The sequence below is a fragment of the Eretmochelys imbricata genome, chromosome 14 (assembly GCF_965152235.1).
Source record: "Eretmochelys imbricata isolate rEreImb1 chromosome 14, rEreImb1.hap1, whole genome shotgun sequence".
NCBI lineage: Eukaryota > Metazoa > Chordata > Testudines > Cheloniidae > Eretmochelys > Eretmochelys imbricata.
Genome location: NC_135585.1, coordinates 19,371,670 through 19,388,648, shown reverse-complemented (window position 1 = coordinate 19,388,648; position 16,979 = coordinate 19,371,670). Strand labels below are relative to the sequence as shown.

General features: G+C 41.0%; 1 protein-coding gene across 4 annotated transcripts in view; it reads right to left on the bottom strand.

The window, feature by feature from the left end:
* The window catches only part of LOC144274567 (uncharacterized), a 52,212-nt gene that overhangs the window by 30,827 nt on the left and 4,406 nt on the right, over positions 1-16,979 (bottom strand). Inside the window, exons 2-12 of one of the 4 annotated variants that reach the window (XR_013347894.1) lie at positions 15,194-15,390; positions 11,576-11,701; positions 10,538-10,663; positions 6,504-6,586; positions 4,677-4,786; positions 3,281-3,483; positions 3,062-3,187; positions 2,634-2,756; positions 2,057-2,168; positions 1,862-1,932; positions 1,565-1,768 (exon numbers count right to left, since the gene is read on the bottom strand). Coding sequence is in view for 1 of the 4 variants with exons in the window: in XM_077833447.1 (XP_077689573.1) it covers positions 2,634-2,756; positions 3,062-3,187; positions 3,281-3,483; positions 4,677-4,786; positions 6,504-6,567 (626 nt within the window). In the remaining 3 variants the exon portion in view is untranslated. The remainder of the gene's footprint in view (positions 1-1,564; positions 1,769-1,861; positions 1,933-2,056; positions 2,169-2,633; positions 2,757-3,061; positions 3,188-3,280; positions 3,484-4,676; positions 4,787-6,503; positions 6,587-10,537; positions 10,664-11,575; positions 11,702-15,193; positions 15,391-16,979) is intronic. The other 3 variants (XR_013347893.1, XR_013347895.1, XM_077833447.1) reach the window with 3 other exon arrangements.

Here is a 16,979-nt window from a genome sequence, read left to right as displayed (position 1 = left end):
ACACTGCCCAGAGAAGGATGGGAGAATTTCAGAAAATCCTCAGTGTAGGCAGAGCCAAAGAGAGTCCTCTATAGCTGCAGAGAATGGGTGTAATATGTCCCTAAAAGTGATATGTATCATTTCCATTCATCTTAACAGAGTGTTTATTCTAAAGATTTTAACCTCATGAAGCTGTAATATAACTGGAACTTCAAGGAAACTGCAGTGCACCACCCTCCCCACACACTGTTGGGGACTAAGTCTCCAGCTTAGTAGGCTACTGGATGGTTTGCCAAGATCTGAACTTTGTTTAAACACGGTGGTGGTCACCACATCTAACTGAACAAGCTGGACAGAAATCTCCCAGCCCTCCCCAAAAAAAAAAAAAGAAGAAGAAAGAAACTACTTGGGGAAGGAGGGTTCTATATAGAGTGGTTCTCAGAAAAAAAAATCCACAACTGTCAGGGACATTGTCTTGGAATAACCATTTAAATAGTTGTTGCCAGAACCACTTCAGCATGGACAGGAACAACTAGACCCAGAAACATAGCTTAGTATTAGTATGTTACTCTGTGAGCAGTATCAATGAGCATCACCAGTTTATCTCACAGATTTGATGTTACCCAAAGCAGCAACCCAATAACTGTGACACTGGTGGGAACAGGATTGCTGAACAAACTGATTGTTAATTTGTAGTATTGCTCAGGCAAAAAAAAAAAAACCACCCTGTAGAACATGAGGACAAAAGGTATTTGGTCTGGATGTACAGAGCCACCTAACATTATGTTCCAGGATTAAGACCCAGAAAAAACAGTCCTTTCATCTCAGGAGAGCCATCTTCTTCCTCTCTTCTTTGAGAAGAAATGTCAAATAGGAAGAATAAATGTTTTTTTAAAAACTTGCTGGGATAGCCCTATACTCAATGTAATTGAGCTATAAAGACTGTTAGGCGATCAGATACTAAAATAAAGAGGGCCATATATGTACTTAAGATATAACGGTAGTATTTTTCTGGAAAAAAAAATCCATGTTCAGCCATTCAAGTGATCCAATTAAATAAATATTCTTAGGTAGTTTGTAATTACCTGAAATGCTTCTTGTTCCATAAATGAGAGACTTCACTTATATTTCCAACTTTCCTAGTTCTTAAACATAGCTAACATTTATTTGAGCATGCATATGCCCAGTGACCTGGCCTGTTTATTAACAATCACTTGTCTGCTGCAGTTTCCACGGTATGCATCTGATGAAGTAAGCTGTAGCTCACGAAAGCTCATGCTCAAATAAATTGGTTAGTCTCTAAGGTGCCACAAGTACTCCTTTTCTTTTTGCGAATACAGACTAACACGGCTGTTACTCTGAAACCAATCACTTGTCCAGCATTTTCCATTTCAAAGCACTGGAGTAATATTAATTCATATATTCATCTCCATATAGATGAAGATTATAAAATTGTTCCAAAGTACTGTATACCTATCTAATATTAGACTATGAGGAAATTTTAATGATGATCATCCAATTTACGCAATATTTCTGACATACTAAAAGGCCATAAAACAAGTATTCCATAGAAAGTTTCACTTACCCATGATATATCAGTCTCACAAAGTTAATCTCAGATCCTTGCTGCTTTCTAAACCACATTTAAGTTCTGTTGCCAGAATAAGATGCCAGTTTGAATGTACCTGAATTTATCCGCTTCATCCATTTTGTAATTTGCTCCGTTTTTCCAAACAACATTCTTCTGAATCACAAGAGGAATCACTTTCAGAAACTCCAGTTTGTTAATCTGTCAAATCAAAGTAGGAAAAGTTAACAAAGTTACAAAAAAGAATAGTGGAAAATAAGATTCATGCAAACACATGCTTCATGCCTTACGTACTTCACCATATTAGCGAGGGGTTTGGACACACCATGCAATGCCATTGTAATGTCCTAGGCTCTCAGTGTCCCCTGCACACATTAAAAATACATTTTTAAAGAAAGTTAGATAACTAAAATATGGACCAAATTAAAGTATTCAGTAACGCTGTTGTGGATAATTGAAACCTAAAGAAAGAGTAATGGACAAGCATACCTATTTGAGGCTCCTTTGATCTCAACTGTGAATGCCTCAGTTACTGTTGGTATTGCAGTAAAAGAAATCAGTAGAGTCGACTGATGGTGTGGTTGCCCCGAGGAACACGGCACTATTTTAGATAGGTTAACATGTCACTTTGTATGTAACATCATTCCAAAACAGGCAACAATGAAACATTTGTCTTTTGAGCAAAGGTAACTGCACGCACAAAAATCGCATTAGTCTGCAGGCTGCATTCTGCTACAAGTATCAAAATGTACTGACAATTTCACGGTAAAATACCTGAGACACTATATTTTCTTGTTATATCAGTGAGCTTTACATACAATTATGGAAGGCAGCAAACAGAGATGCACGTTTGCTGTGTGTGCCCCTTGAGGTTTTCAACTTTCCCACAACATACTTCAGATTTTCCCCTCATCTGGACCATCCAAAAACATTCAAGTTGTTTTTAAACAAGGGATAAGAGCATGAATGGTATGGGTTTCTAATAAACAAAATTAAAAGTGATAATAAACTGATGCAAAATAATATATTCAGATATAAAACATGCAAAACCAACAGTGTCACTAACGTGTCATCGGTCTCTGTTGAACAGTCATCAGGCAAATCCCGCTCTTCTTTCACAGTTATGATTCTCACATCTTCGGGTCCAGAACAAGTAGATTCTTTAGACAACTGGTCATCATTGTCATACCTGTATCACAGAAATATGCATAATTAATTAATATTGCTTATGTCTACATTTATTCTCTTCAAGCATTCTGAAGGAATACATTTAACTTTGAAATATCATTAAAAGTTCTAAAATATATACATAATGGGAAGACCAGCACCTGTTTTGTGCACATTCTGAAGTTTCCAATTTTATTAAAATGGACTGCCGATTTTACTGTACATAAACTTTCTGAACTTTAATTAAAAAGACTCTCCTGTGATCTTTTTAAGCACAGATTAAACTTTGTTTATACCAATCATGTAAAAATAGAGAATGTCACTAACGTTCCATCCGCTGCTATTAAAGAAGTGTCATCTGGTAACTCTCTTTCCCCTTTCACTGTAATTCTTCTCACATCTTCAGGCAGGGAACAGATTGATGCTTTTGACAATGGGTCACAGTTGTCATATCTGTATTACAAACATACATTTGGTATTAAATTAACTTTGAGAATAGTCTTTGGCTCATTCAATTGTAATAAAATGTGGTGATATTTTACTTACAAATCTAGTAAAAATCCTGCAACTTCTGCATCATTTCTGAAATCCAGTTTTTCCTTAAGTGTCAACCATCTATCAATATGGTTTCCCACATAGATTCTTGTTTTTCCTCTTCTTCTATCGAGACTTTGCTTCCTCTTTTTCTTTTCCAAGCAGGACAGTACAGGAGGTCTACCACACCTCTTTGCTGGTAACGACATTGTAAGCTTACAAAAAAGAGAAATAATAGTAAAAATGCAGTTCATGGCAATTATGCAGATGTCAGTGTTCTAAGTCATTGCTGTAAATGCTAATTTCAAACACTGCAATATTTATACACAAACACAGGACCAAATATACCAATTAAATCAGTTTACACATGGTTCAGGCTCTAGGAGAACCGAGGTTATCCTGGAGCCTGACCAGAGAGAGCTGCTGAGCACCTCTATCTCCTATTGACTTTAAACAAGGATTCAGCACCTCTCTGGGGAGCACATACATAACTGAACATAGATCACAATATACACCATAAGCAACATCCATGCACGCATATGTGTAGTAGCGGATTTTCAAAAAAATGTGCTTTCTTGTATATCCCCCCCCCCATCTTAGAAAAAAAATCAACTGCTAATTTTTTTAACCCCTGTGTACCCACTCCCCTTTAGTTCTCTCCCTTCTCGGGGCTCTCATTACTCCTGCAGCTCCCCCCTGCTCGGAGCAACTCTTAACCTCCACTTTCCCCCCCGTCTGCCCCATTTTGCAGCTCTTCTTCCCATGGTGCGGCTCGCTCCCTCGCGGGATGCAGGAGCCTTCTGCCTCGGGCTGCCCCGCGCGGGCGCCGTCCTTAGCCTCGTCTGTCGCTCTCACCGCGAGGGCAGGCAGCCTCAGGGCTTCGCTCGGGAGCAGAGGGAGCCCAGCTCCCGGCCCTGCCGGCGGCGCCGGAGCGGCCGCTGCCCTGCGGTGCGACTCAGCCCGGGCAGTGCCAGCGGGACGGACCCGTGCGGGAAGCGTTGTGTCCTGGGGCCCCTCTCCGCCCCCCGCACACGGCGCTGCTTCCCCATAGCCCCGCTCCCCCCGCACGCCCGCCTCCCGCTCCCCCAGCCCCGGAATCCTCTCACCACCTCCCCTCCCCCACCACCGATCCCTTCCGGGCACCTGGCGGGGCAGGGTCCCGTCTCCCAGCCGCGCCCCTCCCCGTGGGGCCGCTCGCTCGCTCGCTCACCAGCGGGGAATCACGGCGCCGGAGCCGCCGCCGCCGGCGGCAGCAACAGCAACAGCAGGTGCGCGCGGCCCAGAGCGACGAGGTCGCGCGCGCGACCCGCCGAACCGAGATAAACACGGGACACGTGACCACCCAGTCCTGTCGCAGCCTGATGACGCACATTTGGGGTGGGGAGGGGTAGAGCCACGCCGCGCTTACCGTCTCGCATTTCAGGCGAGCCGCAGCCGCTGACCAAGGATCTGTGCGGGCCGCGCGGACCCCGGGCAGCCCGCCGGCAGGACGTGGAGGCGGCTCATCGCGGAGAAGCGCTGCGGACACAGAGATGGGGAGCGTAAACTGAAGTGCCCCACTCACAGCTCCCTGCTCCGCACCACTGTATCTCCCCAGCCAGGCTAGTGTCATTCATCCCCCTGCTCGCCCGCGCCTGAGCCTTTGTCACACTGTTCAATGCCATACGCTAGCAGCAGTGACTAGAAAAAAGGTCACGAAAGGAACTCACCAGACACTTTGGCTGTTCCTCTTGGTTACTAGGCTCTGTGGAAGAGGGTAAATGGGTTCCTGGTATAAGCACACATCAGATTCATAAAACCCAGAGAGTCCACACCACTATTTTGTGATAAAAAGTTGAAACTTTGCAGTGCCGCTATCTGATAAAGTGCCAACCCTACCATCTAAATTATGAGCAAGTGTGGTCATTTTTGTTGATCCATTGCAGAAAAATGACTACATTTCACTACTTAAGTGATTAACTTAATTAAAAGTTCGAGATATTATTCTTTTATTTATATTCAGTATAAGTTTTACATAATATCTTCTATGTGGATATAAAACAAGTCCATTCTATACAACATTCCTCTCGCAAATCAATATTATTGCTACTGATACTGCAGTAGTACCTACAGCCCAAATAGGGATCCAGGCCCCATTGTGCTAGCACTTCACAGACACACCACAAAAAGGTGGTTGTTGCCCTGAAGGGTAAGCCATTATATGTTTGCTTTCTTCTATTACTTAAGGGCTATATGAGCAAAGCTGCATTTTTGGCGCTGAACTTCTGTAAACATGGTTATCTGTATGTACACACTCACACACTTTTCAAGCACTGACTTTGGATCACAACATCTACAAGAACTTAATTCTGTCTTATGCCAGAAGAGTTCTGGCCAATCTACAGGAAGAGTTCTCACGCTGTACTCTAAGTGGCAAATATTCACTTATTTGATGTACGTTAAGAGATAAGCATGGCTGTCTGCAAGGGAAATTGGGAAGTGCGAAATCTTAAGGAAAACAGTGACTACTCACAATCTTATTAATTAGGTCGAACCTAAAACCAGAATGAAAACAAATCACAAAATAAGAGCTTCTGAGTTGGATGACTGATGGAAAGTCTGATCTATTCAAAGCAAGAATGAATTGCTTTGAGATAAAAGACTGACAGCCATGAACTAGTGACCAAAGTTGACACGGAATTGAGAAACCAGAATTAAAGGTTAGAACTAGGTTCTTAGAAGTCCAACAGCTTAATTAAAATAAAATTAAAAAAAAAAAAAAAAAAGCCTGCAAAACCAAACTGAATTGTCTGAGTAGTAAGAGCTCCCCTACCCTTCACAGCCTGGAGTGTCCTGAAGAACATGAAACAACACTATTTCTTAAATCTGCTATTAAAAACTAGGAGATATGTACAACAGATGATCAAATGGGTATGAAATAGGCAAATACTTGCTACAAAGGCTCTGAAAACAACAAGACTGTAGTTACAAGGTTATCATTCAAACAAGTAAAGAGTAAATAGTGGAAGCTGCTTAGATTTAAAGGAAGTCCTTAAGAACGCTAAATATTTATATCCCAAAATGCCAGCCCCATGAACCAGAAGAGAAATTAAAACATTGAGACAATATAATTTTAATATTCATTTAATAAGAATATTTAGTAAATACTTTGCAAACAATATAAAATATACTGCTCTTCAAAGTATCAATTCATACTATGCACCAAGGAAATACCTTCTGTATTCAATAAGTTTACCTTTCTGAAAGGTCAGATTCAGAGCCAATAGAAGAATCTTCACCTGAATACCAGGAAACCTCATTGTATGAATGCTGACTTATCTGTTAAAAGGGAAATATTCAAATTAATCACATTAGGAAAAAATCAGAAATAGAAGATTCAGGAATAATAATTTTGAATAGAAAACTTATATTTAAAAGGTAGGCCTATGTTCTTGGAATATATTACTGTATATCTAGAAGACTGGACACCATGAAATTACAATAATTTCTTAGGCTCTCTAGTATCCCGTGCACATATTAAAAGTACATTTTTAGAAAGATCACTAAACTATGTAACAATTAATTATCAATTCTTATGGATAACTGAACCTAAAGAAAGAAATGGATAATCATACCTACCAGAGCTTTTCTTGGTCTCTACTGTCAAGATGTGAATAGGTTTGGTGGAAGTCTCCCAAGTCGACTGGCTAAATTATATTACCACCTCCATGAGCACCACACTATTTTAGACTGATGTTATAACATTTTATAAGAATCATTAAAAGTAGACACAAATGGATACAAAGTAAATGTAAGCTGAGCAAAATGAACTGCACACAGCTATACCACTAGTCAGCGCAATGTTTGCTGGATTGACTATCCAACGTTTACTCAATCTCAAAACTAGAGGACTTGACTTGAATGGAACAGAATGTGGCCCTAAATACATTGGAAATATTTTCCATATGGACTTCATTAACTAGCAGAATCACATATGCTTTAAAACTGACAGTCACCTTAAGGCAGAGGTGGGCAAACTACAGCCTGTGGGACCCTCCTGCCTGGCCCCTGAGCTCCTGGCCCAGGAGGCTTGCTCCCCGCCCCTCCCCTGCTATTCCCCCACTCCCGCAGCCTCAGCTCACTGCACCACTGGTGCAATGCTCTGGGCGGGGGGCTGCGAGCTCCTGGGGCAGTGCAGCTGCAGAGCCCGGCCTGACCCGGTGCTCTGTGCTGCATGGCAGCACGGCTATAGTGCTGCCAGCCACCGGTGCTCTAGGCAGTGCGGTAAGGGGACAGGGGCTGGGGGTGTGGATAAGGATCGGGGCAGTCAGAGGGCGGCAAACAGGGGGGTTGAATGGGGGCAGGGGTCCCGGGAGGGCAGTCAGGAAGGAGAGGGGGGATTGGATGGGGCGGCAGGGGAAAGTCAGGGGCAGGGGTTCCGGGGGCGGTCAGGGGACAGGGAGAAGGGGTGGTTGAATGGGGCAAGGGTCCGGGGGGGGGGCAGTCAGGAATGAGAGGAGGGGTTGGATGGGGCTGATGGGAGCAGCCGGGGCGGAGGTCCAGGGGCAGTCAGGGGACAGGGACCAGGGGGTGGTGGATAGGGTAGGAGTCCCAGGGGGGCCATTGTGGGCGAGAAGCAGGGGGAGGGTGGAATAGGGGTCGGGGGCCAGGTCATGCCTGGCTGTTTGGGGAGGCACAACCTCCCCTAACCGGCCCTCCATACAACAGAAACCCGATGTGGCCCTCATGCCAAAAAGTCTGCCCAGCCCGTCTTAAGGGATTGTAGAATCCCTCATTGGAGTGCACGCATTCAGTGTCATAATGCACACGTAAAAAGACATCAGTAGTACAGGATGGAATGTTAGTAAGTGGTGTCTGGCCATTCCATCTCTTTCACAGTTACTTTATATATTTGGTTATGACCGTCACATGTATGTTAAAAGACTATGGCTGTTAAAGAAAAAGTTTTATATTCATTTCTGTAGGTGCCCTGAACAAATATATTTAATGTGTTTGTTTTCGCAAGCTTCACAATATGGAATGGATTGTGTAGACCAGCAAAATTGCTCTGTGCACCTTTAAATTGTTGCTTAAATGACTGAAGTCCTTTCCTCCCTTCCATTCCCCCCACTCTCACTTGATCTCTCCAAAACATATTTCTGAAGTCAAGAAAAAGAGGTGCAGAGAACATTTCAGTTTGTAATAAGCAATGTTAAAGGACCAACATCAGATTCAAAATGATATTTTTAGAGATACTAAGTTTCTTCATCTGTGTTACTGAGAACCACTTACATTACTAAAACCTGAAAGATTTAAAAGACCACGTTCTTTTTCACTGTTATTTATGCAATTTATTTTGTGTAGTTCACTCAGCATACCTAACCAAATAGATTAGCTAGTTTGAATTTCCAGCTCTTGCGTCATTATGTAAAGCTTCAGTGTCTGGGTTGCAAACACAGCAAGGTACTGTTTCAATTAAAACAGTTGTTTGGACTTAATCTTCCCAGTCTATTTATTCACTTTTAATAATAGTGATTTTACAACTTTTTGTTGTGTGTGCATGTCATGTATCCTTACATTTTGTCACTGAAGTAACTGATTCTAGCGCTTTAAAATACTTAGTGTGTGTATACACACATGCCACCTCTATATGCATACATTATAAATACAGCAGCAGCTGCCATTCAGAATTGGATTTTCAAGACCAACAGCTCTGAGTGGCTTACAGCAGCAACCAATCCATGCACAGCACTGCTGGGAAGACAAGAGTTTGGATGCTCACTTCTCCTCACCCCAGAGACAAGGGAATCCAACTGAGCACACTAGATGCAGCAACACTCCCCGCAACCTGTGGTCCACACCAACAGCCACCCAGGGAGGAATTTCAAAAGACAATATTGGCTAACAGCAGCAGCTACTCCAATAGCAGCACTTCACTGTACTTGCACTCTTCTAAATCCACTCTGTCCTTCTGATGTCAATATTACACTAAAAATCCCAGAACTCAACACAACTGACTCTTCATTGTTACCTGTCTTAAATCTGTTAATCATTAATTGATTTTGCTTTGCTTCATTGCTCTGCTGCACAAAGTATCCCTGTCAACCACCTGATCCTTAACTTCCTGTGAGTATAAATAAATATTTCTAAATACAGAATTGAAATATCAAGGCATCTAACTCCACAAATCTATGTGGCCAATTAACCTTACTTTGGTAACCCTCATCCTGCTTTCTCTCCCAGTCTCCAACATTTTTGCGCTCACTTGTTACATATGTCTAATTGTCACAAACTAAGCTCCCTGCAGCGAGGAGAGTGACTTTTTTATTTTGTGAAAGGTCCAGCATGCTTTCAGGAATATATAAACAATATATACATACTTGTTTATAACTGAAAAATTAATTATGTTTAATCCATTCATTTTAAACTTTTGAAATAAGCAGCATCATTTGCATTGTCCTAACTGTTGTGCTCTGCATTGCTGCATGAGAGAGACTTAGTTTTAATTTTTAAACCAACTTTCTGACTATACAGACCAGAAGTGATAGGGCATACTGTAAGGAGGGAACACATTCAATGATTGCAGGCTCTGTAGCACCTCACATGGTTCTATTTTAATTATTTTGGCCAAATGAGAAGCAGTACTGATGTGCCTCTTGACTTAAAAGGATAGCAGTGTTGATGTGTTCACTGACTCTAGACCAGGAAAGAAGTCTACTTTTGAGTATGTAACAAGTTTTAAGAGACACAACAGAGCATCTCTTGAAACAGAGTGAAAAGATTATATACAACTGCTTCAGGTTCTTTCCAGTTTGATTGAACCACAGCTTCTTTTTGACATGAGTCATTTAAAAGCTGTTACACTATTGTCTGGAAATTTTCAGCTAATAAACCAAACTCAATTTGGATTACTAGGGAAGTCAGATTTCAGTTTAAATTGGAGAAGTAATATGCATTTCTAACATAGAAAAAATATTTAATATAAAATCCAGTCTCCAGTGGTTTAAGGAAGCAACACCATCTAATAAAACAGAGCAATAAAATTAGCTACTTCTTGCTTTCAATAAATTGCAAGTACCAGACTGAAAAACAACAGTCTTGTGAGAATCCAAGAAGAGCAGGTGTCTCAACAGTCAAGTTAACTCGTTTCCCTTTTAGAACATTTGTTGTAACTAGGAGATAACAAAACCTGGCCCTTCCAGTTATTTTGGATACCAGCAAATATTTTAAAAATATTTTTACTTCATTGAAAATTTCAAAATGTAGGGGGGAAAAAAATGTATCACTAACTTTTCATCACTCTGTACTGAAGAGGAGTCATCCTGCAATTGCCTCTCTTCTTTCACAGTTCTGATTCCCCTACTTTGTGGTACAGAACAGGCTGATTCTGCAGTCAGTTGGTCCTCACTGTCACATCTATATTACAGAAGGCTTGATATTAGTAAAATATTTAAGAAAGGTTAATGTTAATTTTATAATTGTTGTCTTTTAAAGTCCCATGGCTTGAAAAATTTCCTCACAACGCCTACTCAACCATTAACTCAAGCTGCTGCCTGAGGTGAGATACTCGGGTTGCCAAATGCCCTGCCAAAATCATGCATATTTTATGTCTATTGACCCATCTTCAAGCCGCCTAATGAAATACGTTATCATTACCCTATCCCACGCACCAACCAACGCTCTGCTTCTCTGCTGCTGCCTCTGCTCCTCTCCTGGAAATATGGATAGCCGTTGGCCTCCCAGGTCCTGCTTTCCTCGTAGGCCCTCTGCTACTCACTCCATCCCCTTCTCTTAAAGGAGCAGCAGTTCAGAGACTGTTCTGCGACCCACTCTCCCCATCTCTAGTTCTATTAAAATAGCAGTGGCTCAGAGTGCACTCTACTCCGTTGTTCCCCCACCCCAGCATATGGAAAAAACATTACTGGCTCTAACTACTCTTCTTCTTGTCTCTCCCTCACATCCTGAAAGAGAAATAGTGGCACTTGCTCCCAGCCTCTCCATCTCTAACAGAGCCAACAGCACCATGGGCTCAATTCCACCCATTCATTCAGGCAGATGTTTTACTTACATTAAACAGATTTTTTAAAGCCCTGAAGAGTAAAATACAGTATTTAAGAAGGGGACTCTGACAGGCAGACCAATGGGTTTGGTGTGGACACCTTTTAAAAGAATATGCATTCTTCTTATTAGGATACACCAGAGCATAAAATGCCATAAATCTGATATAAGACAATAAAGCAAAATTAACTTAAGAGAAGGCTAGAAGACTTGTATTCTACATCTATCTTTATGAATATCAATTGCATAAAATAAAGTAATATCACTAACATTCCAACAATCTCTGCTGAAGAGGAGTCATCATGTAAATCTCTTTCTTCTTTTGCAGTTACAATTCTCATATCTTCAGGTAAGGAGATTACTGCTTCTTTAGGTAATTGATCATCATTGTCATAGCTACAAGAATTAAAAGGATGGTAGTTATATACAAGCAGCACCCAAAACATGGTAGACACTGCACAGCCATGAGATCACACAGTCCACATCCCAAGACATTACTGTCTAAAAACAGAAAGATGCAGGGTGGAGGTAAAAAAATACAACCGATCAAGCAGAGTGGTCAGAGTGATGACTGTCACATGTCTAATTAGAGAAGGTGGGTGAGGTAATATCTTTTGTTGGACCAACTTCTATTGGAGAGAGAGGCAAGCTGTTGAGTCACACGAGCTCCTTTTACTTCCTCCCCTTCACCATCTGTCCCTGTTCAGCCTTCCATTCAACAAAACCCGTCCTTCTCCACCCCTCTTCTTCACAAACTCTGCTGAGTGCAACCAGATCCACAGCATAAGGAGATAAAAGAAAAAAAAAAGGAACTAGCCAATCATGAAATGTCTTACCTTAGATAACTGTGGTTCTTTGAGATATGTTGTCCATGTGGATTCCACTCTTGGCACACATGGACTGCATGCACGCAAGATCAGATTATTTGGCGAGCCATGTCTATTTGGGCCATGTGTGCGCCCTAGATGCCCTCATACCCCACCCAACCATAAAGGGAAGAATGGGCCCAACCATCCTCAGTTTCTTTGCCAATACCGAATTCCAGAGGAGTAGGATTTTGTGGTAACAGGGAATGAGGGTGGATCATGGAATCTATGTGGACAACCTCTTGAAGTTAGTGTAAAGTAAGTAACTTCTTTCTTGTTTGAGTGACTGAACAAGATTCCACTCTTTATGACTAACAAGCTTCTCTTTGCTTGGAGACGTGTAGGAGTCCAACTTAAACAATGACTGCAGAACAGCACTACCAAAGCAAGGATACAATCTGGACGCCTCTACCAAAGGGAAGCATCCTGTAAAAGTGTGGGTCAAGCAACACGTAGCTTCCCTAGAAGATTTCAGAAATCGACAATCTTCAAGCAGGCATTAGAGGCTGCCTAAACTCTGGTGCAATGAGCTCTTACATGGCTGGATGTAATGGACCTAATCTACTTAAATCATAACATGTCCTTATACAGTTGGAGACCCACTTAGATAATTTCTAAGAGGATATTTGACCTAATATTGCAGTCACCTTTTCAAAGGCCACTAACAGTTGAGGTATGTTTCTGATTGGTTTTGTCCTGACAATACACACAGACAGTTAACTTACTACATCGAGTGTGTGAAGTTTAGTTTCCCTGGGGGCTGAATGAGGCTAGCAAAAGAAAACTGGGAGATGAATGAATTGTTTTACATGGAATTTCTAAACAAATTTAAGCAGGAACTTGGGATGAGGCCTGAGATTTACTCTGTCCTTATAGAACACTGTATAAGGTGGACCTGCCATGAGGGCCTGAATCTCTCCAACCCTGTAAGCTGATGTAACAGCCACTAAAAAGGCAAATTTTATAGATAAATGGTAGAGGGAACAGGTTACAAAGGGCTCAAAGCAGGGAACTCGCCAACCCTGCCAATATTATACTGAGGTCCCAAGAGGGATGGGGAAAAAACATGAGTAAAGCCCTGAAGGAACCTTACCATTGTATTGCTGCTAGACAGACCCTTATGATACTGACAGGAAGGCCCAGATTGTTTCAGGACTAAAAAACAATCCAATATTGCTGAGATGTTCTCAGGACAGAAAGCTGGTGCTGAGATGCTCAAAAAACAAACCTCTCCCACTAGGTTTTTTAAGTTAGTCTAGCTGAGGCTTTTCAGCTTTGGAGCACAATGTTCTGAACTTCAGCTGAATAGCTTCTTTTGGTGGGTTTCTACAATCCAGCATCCAGGATGCTGCAGGAATTTGGATCCAGATGCAGGGTTTGACCACTGATCTGCAAAACTAAGGAAGATGGGGCTGCCTTTAAGTATTTAATTAAAAAGGTTTTTTTATGCCAATGACAAAAGACTAACACTAACTATATAATAATTAACTATCCTAAAGACACACACACTATACTAGTGAAGTGTGCAGAGAAGCAAGGAAACTGCAGCGGTTCAGTCTTTTGTGACATGGGCGGTAAGAAGGAACTGAGAGCTAGTTGGACTCACGCTGCCCTTTATGTCCTCAGTGAGGGGGCATAAGGATATCTAGTGAGTTGGTACAGCCTCAGTAGACACTGCTGGCCAAAAGAATATGATATTGTGTACCTGGGACATATGCACAGCACGAATGGAATCCACGTGGACAATCACTCAAAGAAGAATCCCAATATTCAACATAGCACAAGGTTAACCGTTGAGTACAGCAAGAACGAGTGTTTATTAGTGATCTGGAAAAAAGGCAGTGAGTAATGACATGGCTGAATTTACAGATGACACAACATTACTTGGGTTAGTGAAGACTAAAGACTATTAGGACCTTCAAAGAGACCTAATCAAGTTAGTTGAATGGGCAACACAATGGCAGATGGAATTCAGTGTTGCCAAATGCAAAATAATGCCCATTAGAATGAATAATTTAGAACTCAGTGTATTTAAACTTATCTGCCAGCTCAAGAAAAAAAACCTGTGCATCAGTATGGACACCTCAATGGAGACCTGTTGCTCAGCAGCAGTCAGAAAAGGACAATTGTTAGGATGCATAAGGAATAAGATGGAGAATAATTAAAACTATATATAGCTATTAACTAATGGTACAATCTTACCTAGAATACTCTGTTTAGTTCTGGTCACCCCATCTCAAAAAGATGTAGTAGAAATAAAGAGGGGATTCAGAGATGGACAATAAGAATTATTACAGCCATGGACTATCTTCATAAGAGGACACTAAAAAAAACTCACACCTTAGAGAGGGGGTAAATAAGGAAGAGATGTAGTAAAGGTGTACAAACTAATGACCGGTTCTGAGAAAGTAGATCAGTCACTGCTACTCACCCTCTCATTTTACAAAAACAAGGGATCACTCACCGAAACTGAAAGGTGACAAATATAGAATTGATGAAAATTTAACACAACACTATTTGCCTATCAAACTTGCTGACAAAAGATATAATTGAGGCCAGAAATATAACAAGATTCAAAAAGAGAATTGAACATACATATAACAAAAATATCGAGATGTTTAAGAAAAAATTTAAAAATAAAATCAAGAGTTTTGGAAAGCTTCAGGGCATAAATCAATCTCTGGGGAGTTAAGAAGACAATCTACCTGGAGTAAGACTATTCCATAATTGGGACTGCAGGGTTTTTTGGAACCTTCCTCTAAAGTAGCTGATACTGATGACTACTAAACAATAGAGACAGCTGGTCTCCTCCAGTATGGTAATTCCCACATTCTGAAATGGTACTATGATGGAGTTGGATTTTGAGGGGAACAGGACATCAAAGGCAAATTCCTCCTGGAGTCTCCTGCCACCATCCTGGGAACCTTCTACCACTTCTATCTAATATGCAAAATAATAATTATAATAAAAAAAAAAGGTGATTAGTTTCATATTCATGCAGGTGGGGTACTATTTTACTTACAGATCCAGCAAAAATCCTGCAAGGTCTGTGTCACTTTTGAAATCCAGTTTTTCCCTTAAGGTCAGCCATCGGCCAATTTGATTCCCCAAGTATATCCTTGTGTACGCCACCCTTTTATCAATAATTTCTCTCCTGGTTTTCTTTTCTGAAGACGGTAATTTTGTTGGTCTTGCGCATCTTTTTCTCGGCATTGTTGGCTTTTAAATATTAAAGAGAAAGAATGTCAGCAAAAGCAACCGTCATAATTAGTGCTTACGTAGTGCTTCACATGTTCAAAACAAAGACCTTAACTAATCACTTCACAAATTCTTTGCGATATTCAATTTGAACTCCCGACCAAAAGCTCCAAATTACGTGTTTAGCATTAATACTTTGAACAGTTAGATTTTTACAATTCTGCTTTAGCAACACACTGTCTTGCTCTTCATGAGCATGAATCAAGCTCATCAATTTATTTCATATTTAAATATAAAGGATGATTTTACAAACAGTAGCAGACCCTATGCCAGTGCTGCTAGAGCTAGGCAAAGATTTGGTAACTGTTCACAGAAAAGTTTATACAAACATTTTCAACCTACTGATTGTTGCCCAAAGTGTTTGGTAATAAAAAAAATTCAAATAATAATATAAAAATACAATACGTAATTGAAGATTGATGTCACACATTACTGATTCCAACTGACAATTTGTTTATGGACATTCAAATTACTTGTTTTGTTCAAGAGTATTAATATGAACAAAATCCTGTTTTGAGAATGTTTGCAAACAAAATAAATAGATACACAGACATAGAATCACAGAACTGGAAGGGACCTTGAGAGGTCATCTAGTCCAGACCCCTGCACTCATGGCAGGACTAAATATTATCTAAAACATTCCTGACAGGTGTTTGTCTAACGTGCTCTTAAAAATCTCCAATGATGGAGATTCCACAACCTCCCTAGGCAATTTATTGCTTAACCACCCTGACAGTTAGGAAGTTTTTCCTAATGTCCAACCTAAACCTCCCGTGCTTCAATTTAAGCCCATTGCTTCTTGACTTATCCTCAGAGGTTAAGAAGAACAATTTTTCTCCCTCCTCCTTGTAACAACCTTTTATGTACTTGAAAACTTAAGTCCCCTCTCAGTCTTCTCTTCTCCGGACTAAACAAACCTGATTTTTTCAATCTTCCCTCATAGGTCATGTTTTCTAGACCTTTAATCATTTTTGTTGCTCTTTTCTGGACTTTCCTGAAATGTGGTGCCCTAATCAGTGCGGAGTACAGCGGAAGAATTACTTCTCGTGTCTTGCTTACAACACTCCTGCTAATACATCCCAGAATGACATTCGCTTTTTTTGCAACAGTGTTACACTGTTGACTCACATTTAGCTTGTGGTCCACTATGACCACGAGATCCCTTTCCGCACTACTCCTTCCTAAGCAGTCATATCCCATTTTTGATGTGTGCAACTGATTGTTCCTTCCTAAGTGGAGTACTTTACATTTGTCCTTATTGAATTTCATCAGACCATTTCTTCAGTTTGTCCAGATATTTTGAATTTTAATCCTATCCTCCAAAGCACTTGTAACCCCTCCCAGCTTGGCATCATCCACAAACTTTATAAGTGTACTCTATGCCATTTTCTAAATCATTGATGAAGATATTGAACAGAACCGGACCCAGAACTGATCCCTGCAGGACACCACTCATTATGCCCTTCCAGCAGGACTGAACCACTGATAACTATTCTCTGGGAAGTTTTCCAAACAGTTATGCACCGACCTTATAGTAGCTCCATCTAGGT